Source organism: Manacus candei, unplaced genomic scaffold, assembly GCF_025592945.1.
Source record: "Manacus candei isolate 608988 ecotype Guabito, Panama unplaced genomic scaffold, ASM2559294v1 h1tg000020l, whole genome shotgun sequence".
In the NCBI taxonomy this organism is placed as follows: Eukaryota; Metazoa; Chordata; class Aves; order Passeriformes; family Pipridae; genus Manacus; species Manacus candei.
This window is the reverse complement of record NW_026138068.1, coordinates 4,821,548-4,848,783: the sequence shown is the minus strand read 5'-3', so window position 1 is coordinate 4,848,783 and position 27,236 is coordinate 4,821,548. Positions and strand designations below refer to the sequence as shown.

Sequence of the window (27,236 nt, the reverse complement as noted above, 5' to 3'; positions counted from 1 at the left end):
AAAGCTACCAGTCCAAAAGAGTAAGTGGGAAACTATTGGATGTTCAGGTCAGCAAAAGTTTATATATCCTTTGGGTCAACAGGTAAAACAGAGAACTGACAAGAAAACAACTAAATGCCTGCTTGTGGTTCATCTTTGCATGCAGGTTCAATTCCAAAGCTCATACCTCACCCTCAGCTTTGTAAGGAGGCCAAATGAAAGGGATGTAACAGAAGACAGTCACAGTCCTTGTGTACAAAACACAAACTCTAATTTATACTCAGGTCTGACATGGAATGACGAGAAGTTAGAAGCAAGATTGAAAGGAAACCCCCTTTGTCCAGGAAAGCACAGATTTGGAAAAACAGATAATATATGAGGTGCTGTGTGTTCAAGAGACCAGAAAACCATGAGGGTCTGAGCAGTAGGCTCGTGGAGGGGATTACCAATTACACAGATGCACAGAGCTCCACGTGGACAACATGAGACCATTTCAACAGCAGCTCAGCAGCAATTAACACCACAGAGTTAGTGATACCCTATTGTTTTATTGAAGAAGGCCCTGCTCATTTTCTCTGTAGATTTAACACTACTGATGAAGAGAAGCAGGAAATGGAGGGAGGAGGGAGATGACACTAGGTATAGCTTGTAATGATGTGAATGGATATTTGAAGTTTTAGAGTGTTTTTACCATTTAACCCCCATTGAAATGCAGTGAACTCGAGGGAAGGCCAGCATGGAAGACATTAACATTTTGGTTTAACAATGTAGACAATTGCTGTGGCTTAGAAAAGGTGCAATGATCCATGAATGTACAATGGGAGTTTAAAAACCTGCTGTACAGAATGAAGTGTGCACTATTCAAAAACTGTTGATCTATGCAAAATTATTAAGCAACACATGAGATCTGCCAGGATTTCAGTCCCAGGTGCAGAGCAGCTGCTCTCATTTGCCTTCCCACGTGCCGTGCAGGGGCGTTCCTGCTGGAGATGGCAGGTCTGGTGGATGCACAGGTTGAAAGGGGAGGACCAAAGGAGGTGGGTGTGCTTTCACACTCCAGCCCACTGCTTGGCCTGAGTTCAGGGTCAGTAGTAACTGCTGTGCACCCACAGTGGTGATGCAGCTGCTCACAAGGGCAGCCACTCTGGCATCTCATTCTTATTGATTATGGAGGGAGAATACTGGAAGCAACTGGGGGGCAGCTAATAGCAGTACATGGGGGCTGCCAAAATGTTCTCTGCTCCATCCTTTACCCATCAGCTGTGCTTTTAATTGCACTTTTTCTACAAAAAATGCAAGCTGAGGAATTCTGTCGGAATTAAAAGTTACTGTTTCTGTCAGTAACTTTTCTCCCCATTCATTTATCATTGCCATGTGCAGATTGAGAAAGAGAGATCATCTTCATTAGGTCAAATCCATGGCCATATGGATTCTAGTGTCTTTGGAAGATAAGAGAATGCCTTTGCTCACAGTACTTGGTTCAGTGGTTGTTCCACCAGGAATGCCACCTCCCCTGCACAAGAAGAAATGATGTGTGATACCAATAACTAAATTATAGTGGTGGCTGTGTGGCTGTTGGTCTTAGCACAGACATTTCTACAGCTGGTTGGGAAACCAGATGGTACTCTACTTTGATGTGTGGAAGACAAATGGGATGGAATTGGTAGGGGATAGAGCATGTCTTTTTAGGTTTGATCCAACCCTTATTGAAGTCAGTGAGAGACCTTCTACTGATTTACTGGCCTCAGACCAGGAGCTTTCAAGTATGTGAGGACTTAACTGTCTATTGTAATGCAATGACAGCCAACTGTGACACAAGCTTGGAACTGAGAATTTTAGGCAGTGTTTTTTAAGAGCTATGTCACATTTCAAGTTGTTTGGACAAACTGCAATTATCCCTTGATGGAGCAGAAGTTCCACTGCCAGGATGCAGAAGAGCAGGTGCACGTGAAACTTATTTCATGTGGTTCAAGCTCATTTCAATCAGCACAGTTTGTTTGGGGGGGAAGCTTCAGGAATACTTTGGGTTTTTTTGCATTCAACTACTACTTTTGTTGATAATGAGAAAATGTGGAGAGGAGCTCAGAGCAGGATCTCCTGCTTCCTTGTCCATTTGTGATCAAAATCGTGCCAGTCCCATTCTTGCTCCACGAGTTTGTTTCTTTTAAGCAACCTATTATGCAAGTCAGCATGGCTTCTGTTTGCCTTGTCACCAAGATACAGTGCCTCTCCTGGGCCAACATCCTTCCCAGACAGGCAAGCTTATCTCTAGACAGACATCTTCATACTCTGCGCTGAGATAAAGGATCTCTCGCCAGCACAAATTTTAAGCACATGCTTGTCTGAGGTGGCTTTTGCTTAAGTATTTGATCCTTACACTTCTGCAGATTAGGCACTACCAACACTTTTTAGTTTAAGTAAACATCCACACTCTTCATATTCATCAGCTGGTATCCCAGAAGGGCTTAAGAGTTGTTTATCTGGTGAAACCCCAGCATATGGTACCAGCTCTTTCTTGCACTGACTCTAATTGCAAACACTGAACCTGCTCTGTAAAAACTGTTAATTAGGTGAAAATAACACATATGTTTGAACTATAAGCTAAGGTGGTTTTTTTTCCCCAGCTCTGTTTTTCTCCCCACTGGAATTACTCACACAAATGGGGTTACAGGCTGACAGAATAATTCGTACGTTGGTGAGAAAAGTAAGAAGGGAAAATATTCAGGCAGATGTAACATCAGATGTAACGGTTTTTGTAAAATAATGGGCTTTAAAAGTAATTTGCTATGTACTAAGTAAACTTAGTGTTCATGATTCATGGCTCTAATCCCTGTGACTGAAATTTAAGATCTAAGGCGCCATGAAATTAAAGAAAAAGGAACAATTACATGCATATTCATTCAATTTCATGTATTCCGTATCCTTCAATTTTTTCCAATGAAATTTTAACAGGGGAAATAGAAGTTTCTAAAGACTGTGTACTTGAAAAACTCAGCAGACCAGTTGTAACTGCTGAAGCTATAGTTTTATATATATATATATATATAAACGCTCTTCTGCTCCTGGTGGTTTCTCAACCTTCCTGGAGAATGCAAATCAACTCCACATTTCCTCATCTCCACAAATATTTTATATTTGCTACGACACAGTGTGCAAGAAGCCCCAGGACACTAAGTGTGTACAGAACCCGTGTAGGACACTGGTAACTCAGCCCTTCCCAGCTGCACAGAAATGCTGTGGAGCAAAGAGGAGGATGCTCACAACGGGGCCAGTGCCCGTGAAGTCCTTGTGCTGCTCCTGGGCTACTCCCCAGAGGAAAGGAGCCCTGTGTGCTGCTTCTCCCCCTGAGGGACAGCTGCCCCCCTTCCCTGTGAATGCAATGTGAATATATGGCAACTACAACAGCACTGTAAAGCCCAGAAAAAGACTAGACAGACAAGCAATAAAGCCTGTGAGCTTAACAGTATTAAGAGTAATGTCTTAAGTCATGAATATTTGCCACACTAATCTAGCCTTTAATCTTGTCCCAATAATACAAGGATACACCATCCTTATCCTAAAAGATCAATAGAAAAACAGAAAAAAATCCAAAAAGAGCTCTTAAATGCACAGTAATACACTTTCATTTTTTAAAGAAAACTCTGGTCCTATGCCTAGACATCAACATTCATAAGTCTTCCCAGCTAGTTTTTAGTCTCTGAGCAACAAATAATTCATTAATTAGGAAAAAAAAGGGAAAAAAGGGACATTCAGACAGCCAACACAGCCAACAAAATCAGCCCTCAAACTGCATCCATTCAGCCAAGTGCTTCAATAAAATTATTTGGGGAAGATGTCAAGAGGTTTTACCTAAAAAATTACTTTCCTTCTCCGGTCTCACAAGACTGGACTATACTGGACTGTTTTATTGATCTAATATACAGTGGCACAGATGATCAGCATTAGGAGAGAGCTCCCTATTCAGTAAAGGGTCTGGGAGCTTCCCACTGGACTCTATAACCCACTGTCTCTGATGCTCTACACCTAGAGGTCTTCCTACTCTGAGCTGTGGTTTCTTGCCAGACCAGGGGAGGAGAAATCCAAGGTGAAAACAAGGGAAGCTTAAGGGTGAAGGGAACAACCTCTGTGGGACCAGAGGCAACCAAGCCACATGGTGCCCTGGGGCAAAGCCCCCCTTGTGTCACTCCCACAGGGACCACATCTGCACTGGTTCTGTGTCACAGGGGGGTTACAGTGAGCTCCAGAATGACAAGAATGAAAATCTGATCTGATCAGCTGCCTCTGTGTTCTCCACCTGGAGCAGTAGAGGAGGGAATTTTCCCTCTGATAAAGGAAGGAGTAGTGAGTGGAACATAACAAATCCTACAAGAACAGCCCCATTTGGGGACAATGCTCAGGGTGGCGCTCAGGGTGACCTCAGCTCTATTGCTGTCTTTTCTTTGACTTTTATTGTGTCAGTAAATCCAAACTCCAACAAGGGTGAAGGAAGCACATCCTGGCCTCTGAGGAGCAGAATATTTTAATAATTTCAAATAATTATTTATAATTACATATATTTATAATTATATATGTAATTATATGTACATAATTACAAATGCCTGGTGCAATTGTAACACAAATGTTTGGCTACTGCATTGCTAGCAGTGAATACGCTGCACTGAAGATGGAAATGTTTTCTCACTGACATGCATCGATGTGTTCTCCACCTAAAGGGTCAGCAGGAGTAAGAGGACACTGACATCTGTTAACCCCTCCCACCTTTATTTCCTCTTTCATTAACATGCTGGAGCTTTTGACCTTTAAGTGTCTTCCACCGTGGGCAAAGGACAGTGTTAAGGAAATGGCATTGCCAAGATTACATCTTTCCCTACACACTGCTATCCAAATTCATCAGTTCAGCTCCACGTGACACATGCCTGCCCCAAGTCATGGAACAGTGTTTATGCTTCTCTAGAGGTTCTCTGCTAGTCATCTCCATGTATTTTACAAAGAGAATTAACTGTCATAATCCTTCTTTCACCAAGGACACAGCCCATCAAAGCTCTCAAACAGAAGAGGAGCCCTGAGGACACAACGTGTGTGGCTCAGGAGGTTGTGTGTGGTGGTGCAGGTGGCCCTGCACTAGGAAGCATTGGGTTGGCATGTCCAAAGCTCCCAGACATCACAGCAGAAAGGTTCTGCTGGGGGCTGCAGACCCAAGGGCTACAAGGGTCTGCAAAACACGTAACAGACCACAGAGCTTTCCCTTTTGAGGAGAACTTTTTAGAACCTGCGAGTCACAGTGAGAACAAATGTCAAAGTGCCTACATTTTGGATGACACAAGATTTACCTTTTTTCACAGAGCTCTTCAGAAACCATGACCTATGAAAATCAATACTTTGCTATTGGCTTTCACTTAAAGGCAGAGATTGAATTACCAGAAAAATCAGTGCAGAGCTACCTGACTCCTTCACTGTGCATCATCTTTGCTTCAAAATCCATACAACACGGGTGGACTGGGCTTCTTTCTCACCAAATAAGAGCCTGTTAAAATCCAGCTACAAATGAGTTGTTCTTCCTATCCATCAGTCCTTCTCCCATCTACAGCCCCAGTGCATGGACTTGTATGAACTCTGTCTGAATGCCAAGATAGATCTGTAAAGTTCTTCCGTTTCCCCATCGAATCTGGACAAAAACAACCGTTCCAACTCATGCATGAAAGATAAGTGACAAACTGCAGAGTGCTGCCATAAGTCTTCTGTTGTAATTTGGGATTTTTCTCTTTTAGTTTGTTTTTTGACATCTTCCCTTCGGGCTGTGTAGATACAGAAAAACATGCCAGAGTGAGAGAACATAAAAACCTGGGAGCAGTGGAAAAAGGTTCCTATCTTCAGAGCTGTGGTTCACTTCATCACAAGAGAAGTATATGTAAAAGCTATGTACGAAATAAAAACGTATCCCTGGAATCAGGAAACATACGAATCTGGATCTTTTCCTAGAAGTTATGAGTTCTCTCTCCTAACCACAAAGCCTGCAGGTGCATTATGGCCTTAACAGGAAGTAATTCAACCAGCACTGTAACAAAGGATGAGCAAACCAGGACAGGTTGCTTGTCTGGATCATTACTCCTTTAATGATGCCACATCTGCCTAATCACCCAGATATCTTCCCTAAAAGCCTCTGGTAAGGGCCTCAGGAAATACAGATTTGTTTAAAGCTATGCCATTGGTACAGCATGGAAGGGGCCTGGCAGCTTCCCCAGAGCATATCCTGGTGTCTGTCTGCAGGAGAGAGATGCTGCTACTCCCCATTCAGAGGGTCAAATTATCATTTGATAATTTGTGACACACCACTTGAACGCTGGGCAAACAGCTCCTTAGGCAGTAAATTTGCTGGATTTAATACTGCTGTTACACACACAGAGCTAGTGAGTGCGTGGAGGTGTAGACAGTGGGAAAAAGAAAATACTTCCAGATTGTGTCTGAAAAGGAAATGGTGTCATTAAAAATGTCACTTCATTAAAAATCCCTGAAAAAAATAGGGATAGGAAAAGCCTATGTAAAAAATCACTAGAAGAAGAGCCAGGGAAAACAAAATGGAAATAAAGTAGCCAGGCAACCAGAATATGAAGTAGGTTGACAGCACCTGCATATGTACCTGATTGAGCTGTACATTAGTTAGCCTGGGTTTTGGTAAAAATGTATTACAATTTTACATGTACTGCAGGCCCAAGTCCATTAGCCCGAGATGAATTCTTCACCATGGCTGCATTCCAAAATACTTAAAGTTATCAGAGATTTTATATGAATTCTATATAATATGAACTATAATATATTTAGTCACATTGTCAGTCCCAAGCGAGCTTACTCAGAGGGACATGATCAGAGAACGACCGAGGTGCAATCTACGTGTGAAGTGTTCCATGCACAGATACAGAAAGCACTTTCCCATGAAGTCTTAGGTTCTTCTCTTACTTTCTTCTCCTAGCTTGCCATGGCTACGAAAACCAAGTTAATGTGAAGCACAGATTTCATTTTTTAATTGACGCATGATTTGTCTTTTGTACTGTTGTTCTCTGGAGACACTCCCTCCCTCATTCATACAAATCATACAGAAACAATGTAAACCAATGCTGTGACCATCACATTTCTGCCCAAACACACAGAACACAAGTCCTGTGCAACTCCAACTGCATCCCAGGCATCCCTGCCACAGGGTAGCAGGTGCTGCACTGTGGTTTCATACTCTCTGTGCAATCAGCACTGAAGGCTGAGTAGATTTTGCCTTTATTTTCTTTAAGAAAGTCATGTTTCTTCTCTTCTCCACTGATCTTGGAGTTTTCTTAATACTGGCTTCTTGGCTGACATCACAAGGATTTGTTTTTTTACGATGTTTGTGCTGCAGGTGCACTTTGGAGGCTGTGACAGGACAGCTGTCATCTCCTCCTCTGCAGCTCCATTTCCTAGTTCATCCTGAAATCTTCAAATAGTTTCTTGCCTTGATCTCCCAATTCTGTGGCAGAGGATGGTTTAGTGAACTTTTGTTTGGGATTTTAACCACACTTGCTGCCAATAACCATTGATTTTTTTCTGTCCATTCACCTTATTCTGTGATAGATTTCATATTCTTCCCTTTCGTGTGTTTCTTTCTGCTTCTCCTTTTCAGCTCTTCTTTCATTTTCATCCCTCTAAGCTCTTACAGCTTCTAGCTATATGTCTTCCCCTATCTGTTCTATTCTCCACACAGAAAGACTTTCAAAAGGGGTTTAAGAGAGGGGGATCCCCACATCCCCATGGAACACATTCCTGTGCATGCACCAATCTTTGACAAAGCCAAAAGAGTCTTTCCATCAAAATCACTTCGGTCAGTGTGGCAGGTACCAGGGAGCACCATATGTCCACTTTATTTTCTGTTTTGCTAAAGGATAACAAGAAAAAGGAGACAAGGGTTCTCACCACTGACAGAGTTCTTAACTGTAAATACCTCCAGACTTTCAAGGAGGGAAAAGCTCATGAGTTTTAAGGCAATAATTTCTGCCTGCCAATAATCTCATCTTTATAGCATGACATCCCCTCCCAGCAGGCGTCTCTGAAGTCAGTTTGTAGCTACCAAAGCTATCAGCTTCTGTTCACTGAAAGAACTCTATTAAGTCTCATGTTTTATGCAGGTCATAGATGCAGCCCTATTGATTTAACTTAAGAGAGCACCCTTCTTTGTGGTAGTGAGATGTTTGGTTTTTACCACTTTGCTGCCTCCCTTGTTGCTCAACACGACAGCCCCTGCAGCTGGTGAAGGTCACCAGTTCTCAGGGAACTCATGTTCAGTGCAGGGCATCTGCACTCATTGATTCAACATTAAGGGCCATTCTCATGCAGATGTGTTCTGTTCTGCCAATCCACAGTCCACTTCATCTCTAGCTATGCACTCAGCTTCAAGGGGATTATGCAGCAAATATTTTATTCAAACTAAAATAACCAAAAACTCACTCCTGGCTTCCTGTGCTGCTTAACAGGTTGCTGTCTAGAAAACACACCTGTACTTCGCTGTTGCACCTCGCCTGCTTGCCAGTGGCACTTCCAGAGACTTCAGAAGCCATGGAAAAGGTTTGGTACAAAGGGTTCACTTCTCGTGAGGTAAAAAGGCCACCCCAGTTATGACAGATTGCACTCATGAGCATCTCCTCTGCCTTCCTGGAGAGCAGCACACACACAGTGGCTGTAGCCACAGCCAAGGGTTTAGGAAAGATTGCACCAACATCCTGCACTGAGTTAGGGAATTGGGAAGGGATGAGCTGCTCCAGCCAGATTTCTGCTTTTCAGGATACCTTATGTTTTTTCCCTTAGTTCTATTCTTGCCTGTCAGTCTCATCCTAGCCTTCTTTATTTAGAATCACCTTCATTTTCAGGTACCTGAGGCTTTTCCCTGAGCTTGCTGAACTCCCTGTGACAGACAGAAAAATAATTCAAAAGACAGGCAGCAGCAGCCTCACTAAACAGCATCTTTTCTCACCCTGACCCACGGACTCAGACAAGGTCATCAATCTTCTCTAAGGAGTGATGCTCCTGTACAAAACCATCTGTGTATTCTTCAAATGGACCAAAGCTGGAGCCATCTTTTTACAAGAAATCGAAGTTGGCAGTAATATATTTTTCCTCAGCAAAATTAGTTACACAATATGAAAATATCAATAACAACATAAGGTGATTAAACGAGCCACATTGTCAAGTTTGTAGGAACAGAAGATCTTAGCAAATGGCTGTCTACTAGAATTTAGAAAACCACACTCACCAACAACATCATAAAAAACAAACAAGCTGTAACTTAAATAGTTCTAGTGGCATGGTATCCACAGCAAATGCTGGGAAACATCCATACACCATGGGCATTTGCTTTATTCAATAAACAGCACAAAAGAGAAGCCTCCCAGTATCTCAGCTCTCCTCTGTAACAGCGCTGGCTGGATCTTCCCCATCTCACCATGGTTAAGTGCAATTATTTAGGATCCAGCTGCACCCCTGTGGTTTCCTCCCACTGTTACCTCTCATAAAGAGACAAAAAGCCATCCCTGGTGCTCTGCAGGAGCAGGTTAACTGTGGGGGTGCTGCAGGATGGGTTGCAAGGAAGTATGGAGGAGACACAACTCTGGCAGTTTGCTCTAAGAATGCAGCCCCATATCTGCAGCTGCTGTTTCCCCTCTACCCTTTATTTGCTTCAGTGTTACTTTGCCCTCATTTTTTGTACTCAGCTCCCGAGTTCTTCACTCAGTAATTTGGAAAATGTTTGCTTGGCATTTATAGCACACAAAATGTGCTTAAAAACACAGCAATGAAGCATTTACTCCAAGGAAGGATTTTCTCATTTTCCACTGATAATCTCTCATGCTAAACTCACTGCAGGTTGGGGAAATCTAAAAGTCTCCAGCTCCTGTGTGGCAGGGACTATTTAAGTCTGCAGATTTCCAGTATGGGTGTATTGAAATCTTTTATTTGTGGGGTGGCAATAAAAGATGTGGAGAGAAAGATCTCCCCTGGCAACGTGTACTCTTGAAAGGCCCTTTCAAAGCAAACATTCCAGCAGTAAGAAATACTTCAGCATGTTACGTTCCCATCTTCCCCTTCCTTCCCTCACCGCCTCTCCAGCCTGTGCTCTTAGCATTGGAATAATAAATTTCTTTGTGCCCCATCTTACAAAAGTGTTTCACATCACCTTCATGCACTTGGCTGGGGAGGACCTCGCAATCACGCGTTATATTTTCACACAGAACTAGAAGTATTTTATGTTTCTTTGCAGCCAAGTGTTATCAGCTGGCCATATAACACTCAGTTTTGGGAAAAAAAAAACCTGAAATGATTGTATTCTGAAATACTGATTGCATCAAATGGCAACTAGATTGGAAGACAGTAATCATGCTGAGCTCAAGCGATTAAAAACTCACTTGGAAAATTGGTGCTTGCTGAGCCTTTATGGAAAGAAATGAATTAAGAAGGAAAACAATAAGGAAGGGCATACATTAATTTTGCTCTGCAGTGGATGATTTTGAATGTAAGAGATCTGAGGAAGAACCGTGTGTCTTAAGGATTTTCTCTTATGTTTTCAGAAGAAAAGCTGAGAGCCACTGGAGAGGGACTGCAAATTAAATCCAAACAGCAATCTCAGAAGCAGCAATTGGAAAAGAGCAAATAAATAAAGTATATAAATAGGAGATAGCATTTCCTGCTAGGAACTTATCTTTTCAGACAATGCCTCTCAAACAAAGGACTCCCCTTGCTGGCAGTCCTGCCGGGCAATCTCCATCTCCGCTCCCCGGGTGATGCCGTTCCCCTCCGCCCTGCTGGGCTGCACTGGATGTTTGCACAAGGAACTCAGTAAAGGATTACCTCCCACAATGTCTATATTGTAGCAAGCCCTGTGTAACTCTTGCTCAGCTGTGAGAGCTGCAGGGTGGGCCCTGTGTCCACACCACTCCTGTGCAGGGTTGAGTTCGCTGCCAGCACTCCACAAATAGTCAATGCACACAACTCAAATAAACGCCCAAATCTTTTTCAGTGAGGCATGCAACCATTTTACAGCCTCTTCCTGACCCTTGCAAGAGTTCATGCCTCTCTGCTCCTTATTCCTCTCCTTATTACAATACATCCTTTCCTCTGGCTCACAGATTTTGGATCCAGGCTCATGTTTGAGGGAGGTTTGATCCTCCAGCCCAGGGCAGGACTGTGTTGCTCAGCCTGCAGGACATCACCAGTGCTCCCGAGCAGGAACAGGCTGAAATTCCCCCCGAAGGAGCTGCAGGGTTCATTATCTGCTGATAGAATGCTGCTAAAATGTATTTTACATTGTTAGGAGGCCATACCGTGCAATGTTTCTGACACGAGTGTCTTCACTCTCACCCAGTAAATGGGGTAGAATTATTATGGGAGCAGGAACAGAACAGGAATGAGCATTCCAATGTCTGTCATGAGTATCACATAAGCTTTATACACAGGGACACATACACCTCTCTATAGCATAGTCTGTCTGACTTTGACACAATTCCAAATCCGCCCCACTGAGGAGTAGTAAAATTGGAGGTGATGGAATTAGTTTTCACTTCCTGTTGAACAAATGCAAACTTTAAAGTTTTAATCCCTGTTTGACACTTTTTATATTTTTAAATATGTACCTGGACCATGTTTCAATAGCCTGACTCTACTCACAAAAACAACTCCAGCAATTCAAGGAAGCCTTTGATGTGGGAGTGAATGTCATGGCACAGTGACATTAGTATAAATCAGACCTTAAGAACTGACAACACAAAACAAAATACTAAATCCAGTCATTTATTTAACCCTGAAATCACTGTTCCCACTGAAGTGCACCCTCTCACTAGAGTGCATAATGAATTGGAAGAAGAGAAAAACCACATCCCAGTGTGATTCTTCCATACTTCATGCAAATGGAAAAAGAAATCCATTTATAACTTCACTTTGTTCTTTCATCCTTATTTAATGAGCTGTCTGATTCAATAATCCAGCATTTAGCTACAATTCTTTAAGGCTGGATTTTCCCCATTACCCTCAAAATCCCAGATACACCCCAATCCTGAAGTACAAAGGTACAGATCTGCCAAACTACATGTCATTTCTCCTCTTGTTTCTGTTCCTGTGAAGAACACCAAACTAGTTTTTATTCTGATTTCCTATTCCATATAATGAGAATGCAAAAACATTAATAATTAAAAACATAGCAAGAAAAACCCTGCCTTCTCCCACAGAGGATAAAGAGAGCTGGTTACTGTCAACAGTAGGTGCTTCTGTCAAATAAATTAACTGTGCTTCAAAATGATGATGGCGTGTCAGCCTCACCGTCTCCATCTTCGACTCCAATTATATATCTCAAGGGAATGCATCTCAGAACACATTACTAAAACACAGGTGTGGATAAGTTAGACCACAAAAAACACACACTCAAGCTGCATTCAAAATCCAACCGTGTCCCACGGAGCGAGGGGAACACAAAGCTTTGGTTGCCACGTGTGCCCATCGCTGCCCAGCTGCCTCCAACAAAGTTCTCTGGAACTAAAGCCACCTGTGGCTTGAAATATTTAGTGCTGTATGTACATTTTAACATACATTTTTGGTGCCCAAACCACTATTGCTGGGTTAAAATGTGATGCTCTGCCATCCAGAATGCAGCATGTGCTGCCCACTCCACCTCTCTCAGCCACCAATATCAGAGACGAGGGTGGCAGGTAAAGACTTTTCTCTCATCCTGTAGCTGACAGTTAATGGCTGTTTTAACTTTCACATGGAGCAAATTTTGCCCTCTGTAACACCTCTGTCACTCCAGTGCCTGTCACACACTCTCATGACTTTAGCTGAGAGCACATTTTGCCCCCAGGAGTTTTGATGACAATGGGAACCTGAATTAATTTGCCCAGCCAGAATGATAGTTCAAGAGGTATAAAAGCCTCCGAATCCATGAAGTTCATGCAGCCACAATTAGAATATTTAAATGGCCAGCTGCATTAAAGTTTATAAAGCAGAGTTTATTTCCTACAAAATTTGGAGAAAAAGTCTCCAGAAGTTTGTCATTTTCTCTCAATAACAACTACTTATTGCTGCATTTGCTTTTGTTGAGCCTGGACTGAGTTGTTTACTCTGTGCATTTCTTAGTATAAAATATTCAGAGTTTATCCTGAGCAATACTGCGGTTCAGCTAATGATTGTTTCCCAGGACTGGGATCCATGCCCTTTGCATTTCTGCTCTCAGAGCAGCCAAATGCTAAGCCATAGAATTGTTTTCTTCCTCCGAAGTAGCAGCTGGTGCCTTGGAAGACACCATAAGCATCTCTGCCGAAATCTGTGTAATTGCACATGTCGGCGTGGTCTGTTCTTAGCGGATCCTTCTCCCAGACAAAACACTGTTTTCTCAAGTTGGCTTTGAAGACCGTATGTGTTTAAAAATAGCTTCAGGAAGGCACACACATATATTTTGCTATAAACTGTGTACGATGTGTACTGTATACAGAATATTAATTCTCCAATATGTGATTTTGTGAGACTGCCTCGTTGGCATCATTATTGCTACACACGGAGCTGGTTTGTGTGCAAATATGATTCTAGACCCAAAGTTTTAGCTTGGCACCATCCTAAAACAATATAGATTTCAACCTGTTGCTGAGTAACTAGAGTGCTTTTCAAGATAAATCTTTAATATGCAGTAAGTGGCTATGGTACTTTGTTCTGATCATACTTTGTCAAGCTAGAAAACTAATTAGCAGAATCTGGTGACCCGTATGTCAGAACCTCTGATACGTCAACAAAAAGCAAAATCCTTGATTCAACACTTGACATATTGTAGAGGGATCTGATGTACTCTCCTGCTCACCTCTTATGACTCATAAAGATGAACTTTGTAGGGGGACAGAGAGAGTGGGTTTTTTGGACAAAATAACTAGAAATTGTAAGAAACTCTAATTTATAAGTTTAATAGATTGCAAGCAGCTCAATGATAACTCATTATTGCTCTAACTTAGGCTTATCTGTCTACAGATACAAAAGACAAGATGTTAAGCCAAGAGAACTGTTTCTTGCCAATACATCCTACTGGGACAGAAGTATCCCTGTCATCACTACTGAGACAGAGACAGCAGCTTCTTGGAGGAGGTCTGGAGTAAGGCAGAGAGGTAAACCAGAACTTTTCAGTCCTAAGCAAGCTCCTTACCTCCTAAGTACTCCTTCCATTCAGAGGAATGCTTCCCTGCCACAAACCTCTTGCCTCTGCCAGGCATCAGGGGAGTCATTATTTCAAGGGCTTTGTAATGGACTGCAGAGCCTGTTACCTCCCAGCTCCCAAAGACAGATGGGGATGAAGCTGACAGTGACTTGTGGTTGTTAACTGCTGATTTCATGGAGCTGATGACACTGACTCACTGGCACTAATCAGGTGAGATTAAAAGGACAGCATGAACAGGGAGATGGACTCACCAAATTAAACACTTGCACTTCAAAAGCTTTCCATCTGCACAGCTGCTGCCACAGCCCAAACCTGTCCCCTGCTCTGGGGCAAGATGGAGAGGTGAAGCCTCCAGGGCTGTCAACCTTGAACCATTCACCAGCACTGAAGAAAAAAATCACTTAAAAAATAAGGTCTAGTTCAAAATGAATTGTGCAAGAAACCAAGTGGCACCAAAGTAAATCCATCATATAAAGGATTTGCACTGCTTCCAGAAAGAGTTTGGACTCCTGGTGGGAGCTCATTTCTGTGTGAGTGACCACAAAATAAAGCTCTTAGGTAATACAGTGATAGGTACTCAAAAATATGATAGATGGAGAACAAAGGTTAGCTCTACTTTATGTTTAAGTCCATTACATTCTTGATCACATACTTTAATGGCAAAGCAGCTGCAGAACTTGCAAATTACAAGCTCTAGCTTTGTTTTCAGAGCTGCTGCATAAATAGTTGTTTTTAACAACTCCAGGCAGGCATTTCTTTCCGTAAATTGTCCTAAGAGTGTGCTGTGAGTCTGCAGCAAGGAATTGTTCCCAAAAATCCAGTATCATCTGAACTGGAGAAGTGTATTATCCATCCATTTCCCTATTTGTGTTTTCCCCATGGTTCCTTGTAGCAGTTATTGTGCTGGGGTTGGAGATCACTGTGCCCAGGGCTGTTGAATGAGGTCCTCAGTGCTCATCTGCTTTTTGTCTGGAAGAGGGAAGAGCCCTCTGCAGATTCAATCTATTTCAGCTATTACCTTTCCTGCCTTTGTTGAACTGTTTTTACTGCACATTTAGATAAAGCCTGGCTGGCTATTGCCAGGAAAATTAGGTCTTCTCTTGTTTTACCATGAATTATAGAGTTCAAGATAAGGTTTGTGTTAGAAAAGTAGGGGGCAGGAATGGTCTGAATTTTACTTTCATTATAATTAGACAGGAAATTATGAAAAGGTGAAAAATAATTCACTAAAGAGCTTTCCTCTAGCAAGGTAACAAGTGCATTCTAGCACAGATGGAGTTCATGGGATATTATTGAACACTGTGGCTCTCAGTGTTTGGCTCTGCCTGGGCACAGTGAGCCTGTTTCTGTTGCACTCCATGTGTGGGCAGAAATGGGCAGGACGGGGCCCTGTGACTTCCCTTCTGTTCAACTGAGGGCCCTTTCTGCTACCAAAAAAAAATTAGGCTAAATTAGTCTGCAGTGTAACTCCATGGAAGCCGTATGAATGACTGCAGAGATTAATTGGAATGATCAGTCACTTTTTGAGTGACTTGCAAAGGACATGAAAATATGACTAATCTAAGAATGAATTAATTGGACAGCTGTCTCACTTTCATTTGAACACTACTGAGATAAACATTTGGACTAAAAAGTTGTCCTCATTAGAACTTCTCCACTTGATGTTGATGGTGATGTTTACCACTACCATGGAACTACACAGTTTTCAGAATTTTCCTTCATGTGAAATTACTACAGTTCAGGTTTTTAAAGGCACTTTTACAGGGAGGAAAAAGGAGTGCATCAATCTTGCTTGGAACTTCTAACTAAAGACTGTGCCAGAACCTCTCAGGTTATAATTCCTTCTGTAATAAACCTTTGGTAGTCGACTTCAGTCAAGTTTCCACCACTTCTTTCTTTTCCGCTTTGCAACCCAATTTATTTGTTCATGGTTTGCAGAAAAAGCAGAACACTGGGAGAGAAGTCTTTCCAGTGAGTTTGTGACAGAAGACCACTGAAGTTAATGAGATTCTTAGTGGGGATAAGGTTTTTGTCCATTCAGAGTCAACAGAAGCTTCAGAAGCAGTATAATGCAGGTTAAAGCTGGGAAAAGGATGTATTTCTCTGCCTTGTTAGTGGATAAGGAAGTGAGATTCCAAGGGGAATGAGTGATTTACCCATAGTCACACAGCAAATCAGCAAGAGATATGGAAATTAATGCTGAGAAGCATTTCAGTGCCTTAATCATAAAGCCAATCTTTTCCCTCAAATGCCAACACCATTAAATTTCAATAATGGAATAAGCACAAGAGTTTCATCGACTTACAGTGATGTTTCCATCAAAATATTTTAGAGAGAAGCTGGTTCCAGTGGATTGGTTGGTCAGCAGGGATCAGCAGTTGTAGGGACCAGGGACTGTAGATGAACTTAAGCAAATTCACCTGTGAGATTCCTTTCAGGATCACATCATGCTAAGGCTGGAAAATGCAAGGTCAAAAAGGAACTAGGTGTGTTTTATTATATTCATCACTAATTAGTGGGCCTTGAAAAAACTGGACTGAAATATTGTCTTGTTGGGAAGCCATTAAACTGTTAGGCTGAGGGAATATATGGCTTAGAATAGGAATGATTCACAACTCTTGCCTACAAATAAATCACTTGTACCTCACATATCTATTTGACCATCTCTGAGCAGTATCAATGTGGTACCAAGGTAGCTGCTAAGGAGAAGCACGTGTTGTATAAATTCCTAAGAGCCTGGGCCAAAGTCTGTTTTTATTTAAACCGGCTTCAATTCATTTTGTCTTAATTGAAAATAATGATGTTAGAGCAGTGATCAAAGAATTGTCTCATTAATTGTCTATTAAATCATTAGCTATTAAACAGGAATAAAAGGTTAAGAATGCAACACTCTATTCTGCCCAAAAGAATATGAATATCTCTCCAATTACAAAGAAACAATAAAAGCAGAATTAACAGTGGAAAGAAGCTTAAGATTAGGTAATTAGATCCAAAATGCCTGACAACTCTGATTAGAGGGTTTAGTAGTACAACCTATATAGAAAAGGCAGCACCAATTCAGAAGCAAAGTCAATATTGACTTTACCAAAGGGGCTTGTAAAGGGAATATGCATTTTTCTGAAAAAATATAGGCACATAAGCCCTGTACTAAATTTTAACTCAGCTAATTAATTGTTATGGATTCAATCTTGCAACCAATACATATATTTGCAGTTAAAAAATTATGCCTGAACAGCATTCAGTCTGAGAGCACCTCTCAGTTATTTGTGACTGAAGTTCATTAAAAGTATGCTGCAATTTTCAGAAAAATAACATTACTCCCATTTTATATCACCAGGATGAGGCAATATCTAGTCAATGAAGACCACAATCAGACCTCTTGTTTTTGTTCATTGAGTCAAAATATCAGAGAGACAGGTACCAGGTCTGGGAAAGGGTCCCAGAGCCATTCTCCACTGCCAGGGGTTTGATGCCCAAATAATTTCACAAAGCAGTCAAATAAAGACCTGATTTATACCACCTTAGTCGCTACCAAAAAAACCTGGCTAATTTATTGTGCAAATCTTATGAAACCCGTGCAGAATCTTGGCCTGTGTTTTGGTCTGCTCTATCCAGGAATGGGAAGACACTCACCAGCCTGAGGGTGCTTTGGAGCAGATCTAATTCCACCGAGATGGACAAAGTTTTGAAAAAGAGAAAAGGAAATATGGTCAAAGGGCAAGAGCTTTGCTGTATTGAAGTGCATAAATCCACAACTGCAACTGGAAATCTTGTCTCTGCTCACAGAGGTCATGTCAAGACTTATTTAGTTGCCAGCTGTAGTGGACCTGTTAAATTTGGGAACCAGAACAATTTTATGTCCAGCCTTGACAGGATACCCATAAGGACAACTGCTGATTGACCAAAATGGGCTTTAAAGAGGCAGAGCTCTGAAATGCAGCATCTCTCCACAATCTGCAGATATTAACTCTACTAATCAAAGAGGAATGGGAGTATTTTTCCTGACCTTTTCCTATCTGGTTCAGCCCAGAGAGGTATTCTCTAACTAGAGCAAGTCCTAGAAATACCACATACTCAATCAATAGAAACAAAAGTCTCCATACACCATCTTTTAGATCTGGATCTGTTTTTCTGAAGTGCAAAGAAAAGATAGTCCCAGTAATATCTTGATGATATATAACTTGTTGCTTGAGTTTATAATATGAACAAGTCACTGTTCATATTTATCAACTGATAAATAATAGCCACTAGTCAGATAATAGTTATGTGCCACCCAGCAAAAAAAAAAAAATAACAACATTTATCAAGACAGTTTGTTTATTTGACAACTAATTATGTTAGTCATAAAAAAAGATATTCATCCATGTTCCTCTGGTAAGGATCTTCAAAGAAATTTGGTTTCCAGAAAAAGAAAATGGGATTTTTTCTTTCCCTAGCTGATATAGAAGGAAAAATATAGAACCCATAAATAATACCAAAAAACCCCTCATCCCATAGAGAACTCACTGTAGTCAATTCTTAAGTTCATTTAAAACAAGAACATTCCCATACCACATAATAAAACAAGTTAACCTATTAAAGATATTCAAAAGTACCTCTTTTATGCCTAGAAATAATAATGAGCTAAAAGCTGAAAGCCATGCAATGGTGTCAGAAGTCAGGCAGTCAGTGTCATGATAAAGTCCATTAATGCTATTTTCATCTCAATGTCAGGGAGGCAGAACTAGTTGAAAATAACATTTACAAAACCCCAAAGAAACAAACAAACCACAACATTGTTTAAAAGCTCCCAGCTCTCCTTTTAAGAACTTTTGCAATGTGGTTGTTATTTGCTATTCTCTGTCATGCTTCTCCAGATTTTGGCACTGTTCAGTATCTTTAATTATAAGAAAGTCCTGACTGGAAACAGGTGATACAGCCAGAAGCATGGAGGAAATCACCCTGTATGCTGTTACAAAATACTACATTATTGCTGGGAAACAATGGATGCAGCAAATCCACGCAAGAACAAAGACCCCTTTGGAAAGAGTTGATCTTTCCTAAATGCAATATATCAGCTACACACTATTTCTCATCAGCACTGACTGGCCAGCAAAGAAAGACTAGGACTGCTCTTTTAGTATCCCTGGCCCTTTCTTGCACATGGAACAGACCAGGTCAAAGAACTCTGCATCAGTCTGTTGAAATGTGCTAACTCTGCATGACCTCTGGAGACCCTCCCCAGTGCACAGCAGGTACCACTGCCCACCACAGAAACAGCCATCCCTCTAAAACAACTGCTTGATGGAAAACCCCAAATGTGGGCCAGGTCCCAGTATGGTGGTGGTGGAGGAGAAAAGGGTGAGAACTCCATCCTCCACCTCAGATGGTGCCTTACCTTTATGACATCTTCATCAGCTGATCTGCACTCGATGGAGTCTGAAACGTCCACCACGGACCCGTCCTCCTGCACGGCAACGACCTTGACTGGAACTGACACCATTCTGCCCGTCAGAATGGCTGTGTTCAGGACCTCTGTGTCCTGCATGCACAGACAAAGGGAGGATGGGTGTTAGAGAAGCACAAAACCACGAAAATGAACCAACCCTGCCTCTGATGGGGACAGGCTCAGAGGTGGGACCCTCCCTTGCACACGCCCTTCGATCTCCCTGCAGTCGACAGTTTAGCAACTTTCTAAGCCAAAAGTTGCATGTGGACAGTCGAGTTTTGGTTTTGAGGAACATGGATTTCTTCTTTTTGAGCTCATTTACAGGTTTGGCTGCAGTGGCAATGAAATCTGTGATGCAATGAGGCACAAAGGCCTGTCTGCAGCTCGGGAGAACCACAGCACTACTCGGGTAGGATCTCCAGGATGTCAGTGACTCCTCCCACCCCTTTGCCCCAAATCATACCAGCAATTTGGGAGGTGATAATCAAGCATTACAATAACAGCATTTCTTCCTCACTGTTCCAGCTGACAGTGTTGTGAGTTGACGAATTTCCCTTTTCAAAACATAAAATACATGAGGAGAAAAACTCTACCTCCATACACAGGTTTTTTTTTTAATCTTTCCCCATCAAAATCCCACCTAGAGATGTTTTACCACATTTATCTCTAGTCCTGATGAATTCACAGTGCTGGCACTCTAATGGCTCCATTAACACAGCCTTCCTCTGTGTCTCAGTATGGCTGCAGTTTGATTAATTACTCCAAATGAGTTGCTTCAGAGGTCCCTGCCTTTGGTAAGCAGGTATGCAGACTGGAGGGGAGCAGCTTGTCTCTGCATAAGCAGTGCTTACTGCCAGCCCAAAACTTGACACACATGCTGGGCAAGGAATGATCTGGGATTTCACAGAGATTCATTCCGGCCGTCTCGAAAATCCTGCAATAGGAAATACTGCTTTGAATCAATCCACTTTTCATTTTTCAACTTCCATAAAACTAATTGCTTGCCAGTTGAGGGGGGGGGGGGGAAAAGTTGCTTCAAACTAATCTAACTTTAAATTCCATTATTAGAATTGGTGGAAGAAGAAATGGATTTTAGTGAAAAATTTGATGGCAGCTTGCACAGGGAGATATATTCACTATCATTTGCTCTGCTGCTAGATTGATGGAGAATAATGGGCATTGACCACAAGCTAAGGACAGCTGGAGAAGACCAATAAATACTTGCAACTAAGATGTATTATTAATCAATATTCAGAAACTTCTACAAAAAGCGCCCTGAATTAAATGAGTTGAAGTACTAATAACACTAGTGCCAGCTAACTAATAGAGTCTACCAGAGGTTTATGGGCAGCCATGTTCCAGAAAAGCATTGAAGCACACACTCGAGTCCATTTCTGATCAGAACAGCACTAAGAGGACGTGCTCAACTCGACACTTAGACTTCAATGTGATTTAAGAGTCATCCTGAAAAAAAGATGCTTTTCTGAATAATACCTCATGAAATAAATATACCCTCTTTGTTCTGTTCTCTGCCAGGCACAAACCAGATGTTTCACGCAGTAAATGACTGTCTAGTTTTTGTTTATGCTGAATGGGCTCATTTATAACCAGCTGCCATCCATGAGAGAGGGACACTGGGAAAGAGAGAAGTATGTGACAGAAGTGGAAGTGTGAAAGAAGGACTGTAAAACCTTTGCAAAGACAGATCTGAAAAGGGCTAAGAAGAAAATGCATTGCCAGGTGAAAGAAAACACTTAGATGCACCTCAGGTGGAAAAAGGTTGTATAAGACAGACAAAGAGAAACTGAGGGTAATTCATCCACAAGCATGTCAGAGAAGAGATAGTTACATTTCACCAAACCACCTGCAAATATTCCATATATCCTAGGCCATCAATCCAATATAAACACATACCAGATATTTGATGAAGACCTGGTGGTTCTGTGTGAAAAGGGTCCCAAGGACCAGTTTGCCACTGTGTTATTTCTAAGCCATTCTCCAACAACAGACAGTCTTCTTCAGGGCATCTGGGGAAACACTATTTTGGCCAAGGTCACAAACAATGAACACATGACTAATGCCACTTCCAAACACACTCTGTTAGCACAGCAACTCCTCCAGGTCAGGCAGGCAGCACTTGTATGCAATTACAGTCTGGTCCAAAGCCCTACCAAGTCACTGGACTTCAGTGGACTTGGAACCAGGTTCTCAGCAGGCCTGAACCAACTTCTCCTTTGGTTTTTGTGCTGTTTGCTCCGTCACCCACATGTTGACCAGTATGTGTGACAAAGGATAAAAAACCTCTGCCTCCTTTGAACCCTAAGTGCTGTTTAGGTACCAAAGCTGAAGTCTGACTTTGATGTGCTGAAGGATAATGCAAAGTTTATAAAGACATTTGCATTCCTTTCATAACTCCCTGTGAAGATGAGCCTGAGAGGAGTAAAAGCACAAGAACTGTCCTGAACCTTCTCTGTTTCCCAGTGTGTACAGGAACCCACCGTGCTAATTAGCTGGTGCTGCCTCGCAAAAACTGCACTTCACTGCAAGCAATTCCACTATAGAAATCAATATTTCAGATGCCTGATGCCTGGAGTGAGTGTTACACAAATATAATAGGCTGTAAAGACCTTTTAAAGAGCCAGCTATTTAGAGACTGAAAAAATATATTTCCTCTGAGGAAGAAATATGAACTAATTGACTGTCCATTAGATTTATAAACAGACTTTTTAGTGCATCTTCAACAAGTAACAGCATTTCATCTAAATTCTGTTGGGCTTGGTCTGTATTTCCATAGTAGGGTTTACTGCAGGAAAAAAAGTTACTGAACTTTAGATACCTGTACTGGTCATTACTAACAGCATCTCAAATGCAGGGAGGGATTTACACAGGGAGATTTACACAGGTATGTCCTCCCAAGTTGGCACAGCATAAGTGAAACATCAGGAACTACAACCAGGGACCGCCAGCACAAACCTCCAACTGTGGACACTTCAAGGTCCCAGGTGGAAAACTGGGAATCCTTCCCCATTTCTATTGTTGAAGGTTTCAGCTGCCAGATCTTGACCAAAACCTTCAACTCAGCAGGCTGGGTGGAAGCTACACACTCATATCACAGCTCTATCCATGAATAATAATAATGTGCGTGTTTATCTCCAGCTCTTTCTTGATACCTGAATGCATAAGCACCTCAGCAGAGCTCTTCTTAATTACAACTGTAACCTGCTAATAGCATTTCTTTGTTGTCTGAAGGAATCTACTTCTTATGCAGGCTAGGCTAAATTAAAATTTAATACAACATCAGGTCGCAACAGAACTAGGAAGCAAATGACAGCTGTTTAATTAAAACCTAAAGCTGATTAGATGGCACTACTGAGAGAAATACTCAAGAGGAAGAGCTGAAAACCACTGAAACTCTAGGCCAGGATAATGACTTTATTTAAATATGAATAAAGGGTGCACACAGCCATAGTAAATGTTTGACAACTGGTTGCTTAGGACAAATGGGGGGAAATGTGAACAGCAGATGTGTCAAAAGTCTTGATAGAGCTGTGACTGCAAACACTGCTGTTACCTGTGGATGTGACCAGAAGCAGGGATTACTGAGGAATGACTCCGATAGGTACAAACCAACTGAGGAACTCCAGGCACAAAGTTCCCAATTACACTTTAAACAACACCCTGGTGACCTAAATCCTCCTTAGACAGGTGACTCTAGAGCAGCTCACCCACCTCCCGTAAACCAACACGATGCAGCTTTTACCCCCTCCTTTGGCTGCAAAATAAAGGCACGGAGAAATAGATCACACATCTCACAAGAAAGCATCTCAAGAGCCAGCCCAAAGTTACCTAGACCCCAGCCCAAAGCCAGCAGTGCAGGATTCCTGCCCCTCTGGGAGCAGCCGGCATCCTTCCCACAAAGTCTGGCGAGGCACAGAGGTCCCCCACTGACCCAGTTTGCTGTGACATGTATCATCCTTGTGATTAATGCACGAGCTGGTCGTGTTTTTTTAGAGGTTAACAAAACCTGCTACAGTACAGTAAACCCAATAAACACTCAATTGTAAATCAGAAGGGAAACCTAAAGCCAGCCCTATTCCACTGACAAATGCTACAGCTAAATGCCTTTTGGCATTTAGCTGAAATGACTGTCTTTAGTGAAGAAGGCAGAGAGCTGGAACATTTGTCTGTAGAATTGCATTCCTTCATTATTATGTCTTTCCCTGGAGTGTACCTCACAAAAATACATTTGTAATATTAGAAGGAAACTTTAGGAAGCAGTTCTTCTGCCTGGAAACGGCATCTCTTAAAAAAAAATGTAAATTACAGGGCAGATTGTGGGCTGGGCTAGGGGAGGTTTTTTTATTTGATAAATTATTCACCACCTTTTTCTTCAGATCAAAGAGCAAGGCAATACAAATCCATTAAGCAAGCTTAATATATAAATTAGGTGCTTTGCTGAAATTATTGTAATCCAAAGCAATTCTGTACTTTCCCCACCTCATGGCTGAATATCATTTTAGGTTTTCCATACATATTAATGAAGCATGGTTGTGAGAAAGCTATCTATATTTCCCATTATAGCAGGTAAGATATACCATTTTGTCACCCAATGGTGAGAACAAACAACTGAGATTATGTGTGTATGAAACAATAGAAAACATAAACAATCTTGCAAAGAGTTGATGCTGTTCTTTGACCCTTTTTCCTTCTTCTTTTCCTTTTCTTCCTCTCTCCTAATAAAAGGCTACTTCCTTGCATCATCATTTCAGTGGAGCCACTTGTGGAATCAACTCTTACCAAGTTTTCAGGTCTCCCTGCCCTGACAAGCCAGAAGGTCGTTCCCACTCCCCTACAACATTTTTCTGTCTCTGGCTGCTTCCTCCTTTCAGCCTCTTGCCCAGCATATCACTGTTAGAAGGGATCAGTTATGACAGATGGCAAATCACAAATACTTCAGGCTATTGTGTCAAAGTTAAAGGTCATCCTTTATCTCCTTTGTTTACCTGCATAATAGCTTTATTGCATATGGGCATCCCAAAGGAAGAACAGGCAGGTGCATATATTCTGCAGGAGAAATTAATTAATGCAGATTGAACCATACACAGAGGTTCCCAATCACTGGTTCTTACCCAACAATGTAAGCAGCAACCATGAGCCTAATTGAATATTATTCTAGATGTGTATCGGCGTGTGCTGCAAAACCAATTTGCTGTAGCACAAAAAACCATGATCCAGAGGCTCCAAAGTGGAATCTTATTTCATAACTTGTCTTTTTGCCACAGATACACTGAAGGAAGCTCTTATCTTAACAGAGTATACCTGGCACACACAGTCAGCTGGAGTGGTAACTCTGTCTTGGAGTTCATGGAAACTAAAAGCTGAGATTTATTCCATTTTGTGGTTTTTTTATGAAGGAAATTCAGCTCATTTCGAGATTTATGTAGGATGAATAAGCAAAACCTGCTGCTGAAGGTGAAACCTGATTAGACTCACAGATACTGTCATATCTGTGACCTGAGGCAGTTTTATTTTATTTTTGATAACTCAGAACAGATCTGCCCCCATTAAGCAAAGGTTCAGAACACAGCCTGGTGCACTTGGCAGAAGTAATTGCAACCTGCCAGGCAGTCTCCACTGTCTCAGCTAAGTACCAGTGCATTCTGCATGAGCAAAAGACCTTTCCTGAGACTGGGCTCCTTCTATTTCCCTTCGGCACATTATATCCCAGTGGAGTTTATTCACCAAACCTGCTGCATTAGACATTGTGACACCATTGCTCTGAAGTGCATACCTGAGGTAGAAGGAGCTGGAGAGCGACTATTATGCATCTGATTTTAGTTGTCTGCACAGAGAACAGACACCAAGAGCTCTCGAGTCACGTTTCAGGACTTTTAGTACACCAAGAATTACAGGACCAAAAGTTTGGGGAACTCTGCCAGTGATTCAGGCTGGAGTTTACACTGTATTTAGAAATCTGTGCAGTGTCTCAGCATTCATCTGACAGACTTGAGCCAGTTCTTCTCAACAGTGAATGACTGATAACCATTATAAAACATATTTAAAACTCCACAGTTCATTTAAAGTATTGGTTTTTTCCATTTTTATTCCAGAAAAACCTAATCACATCCTGACTTAGTAAAACTGTGGGTCACCTCCAACTGAAATCAAACAATATCCCCCCATATGCAAGTGAATGCCAGAGCAGTGAGCCTCAGTTCAAACTGATGCACTAATGATTGTTTTCAAATGGCCATGAAATAATTAATATAAACACCCCTCAAAGGCATTTTTTTTCCCACAGAGGAATCTAGGGAGGCCATGCTTTGCCTAGTTTATGGAACATAATTATGAGATCCACTTGAGTACCAACAGTCATCAAAGATATCATTTCCTGGCTCTGTATATTTGCCCCACAGGTTTAATAATATTTAACAACACTGAGGACAACCACTTTGAAAAGTTTCTTTCAGGCACTTCTCTAATTCTTTTACTAGACATGGCAATTTTTTTCAGAGTGAGCTGGAGGGAAGGGAGGGTTCAGTTCCACAAGTGCAAGACTACAGACACCAAAACATAAGATTGCACATCACGTGAATTTACAGCCACAGTCTGTGTGCTCATCTTCTACCATGAGCACTACCTGGGCAGAAATCCATGTCCTTCTGTAATAACAGCTGTTTAATGCTATAGAAGGATGCACAAATTAATTACAGAGTGTCTACACCACTTCCCAACATGCTGCAGGAGCATCAACAAGAGGGGAGTGTGGGTTCGCTCTCTCCTTCAGACACAGTGACTTGCTTTGTTAAGCCATTCAGAGTGGCTATGGCTTAAGAGAACCTATTTGTAAGCAGAAAAAGATGCATGGAAAAGTGACCAAAACATGGTGCAAAGTCCTCTGAGATCCCCTGATAGAGGGCAGTTGCCTGGCATTCACTGTACAGGGGGTTCAGAAGAACTAGATTTTATATCTTCTCCCTCAGCACAGTTCAAACACTGGTGTAAGTCCTGGACAGAGCAAGATGCATATTAATTAAACCTCAGAAGGGCATTATGGAGTTTAAAGTGGAATAGAGATCTATGAGATGCTTACAGTCACTGTTCTGCAAAAGGAGGATTTAATTTTCTGAAGAACATGGATCTGACAGGGAAGACCCAGGTCTTACCCAAAGAATTACTTTTTTTTTTTTTTCTTTCTTGGAGACAGGCTGTCTTATCTGTCAGGACCAGACTGCTGCACTTACTTATTTTACCTATTTAAGTAATTTCACAGGCTTGCACTGGCCTGCTCTGGGATGTAAAGCACACACACATTGCTGCAGGACAGGCTTTTCAGGCAGCTGTGGGAGCAGAATGTTTCCTACCATGTGCTCTCCTCAGACAGGCTCTTGTCTCCCACACCAAAGTGCCTGCAGTGAGTGATTCATTCTCTGCCAGTTCATGTTTTAGGACAGGGCAAGTGACACTGGAAGATTTCTCTCTCTCTCCATTGCCTACTAAAGGGCTCAGATGTCTCTTCATACTTGATTTCTAGAATTGGGGGACAGAATCTCTATCCCCTCCTGCTTTCAGAATTCTAAACAATTAGTACCTATACACTACTGTTGGCTCCTTTACTCCTAGGAGGTAACTACT

The 27,236-nt window shown here is 41.8% G+C and overlaps 1 protein-coding gene and 1 long non-coding RNA gene across 8 annotated transcripts in view; one reads left to right on the top strand and one right to left on the bottom strand.

The window, feature by feature from the left end:
* TMEM132B (transmembrane protein 132B) overlaps positions 1–27,236 on the bottom strand; it is a 323,947-nt gene that overhangs the window by 15,895 nt on the left and 280,816 nt on the right. For 5 of the 7 annotated variants that reach the window (XM_051785680.1, XM_051785676.1, XM_051785678.1 and 2 more), the window contains one exon: positions 19,551–19,694. In XM_051785680.1, the coding sequence (XP_051641640.1) occupies positions 19,551–19,694 (144 nt within the window). Of the gene's footprint in view, positions 1–5,420; positions 5,446–19,550; positions 19,695–19,894; positions 20,006–27,236 lie in introns of those variants that run through there. The other 2 variants (XM_051785681.1, XM_051785682.1) reach the window with 2 other exon arrangements.
* Positions 19,662–21,131, top strand: LOC127470316 (uncharacterized). The gene is made up of 3 exons (XR_007904263.1): positions 19,662–19,786; positions 19,926–20,010; positions 20,760–21,131. It is a non-coding gene; the product is annotated as an uncharacterized LOC127470316 (long non-coding RNA).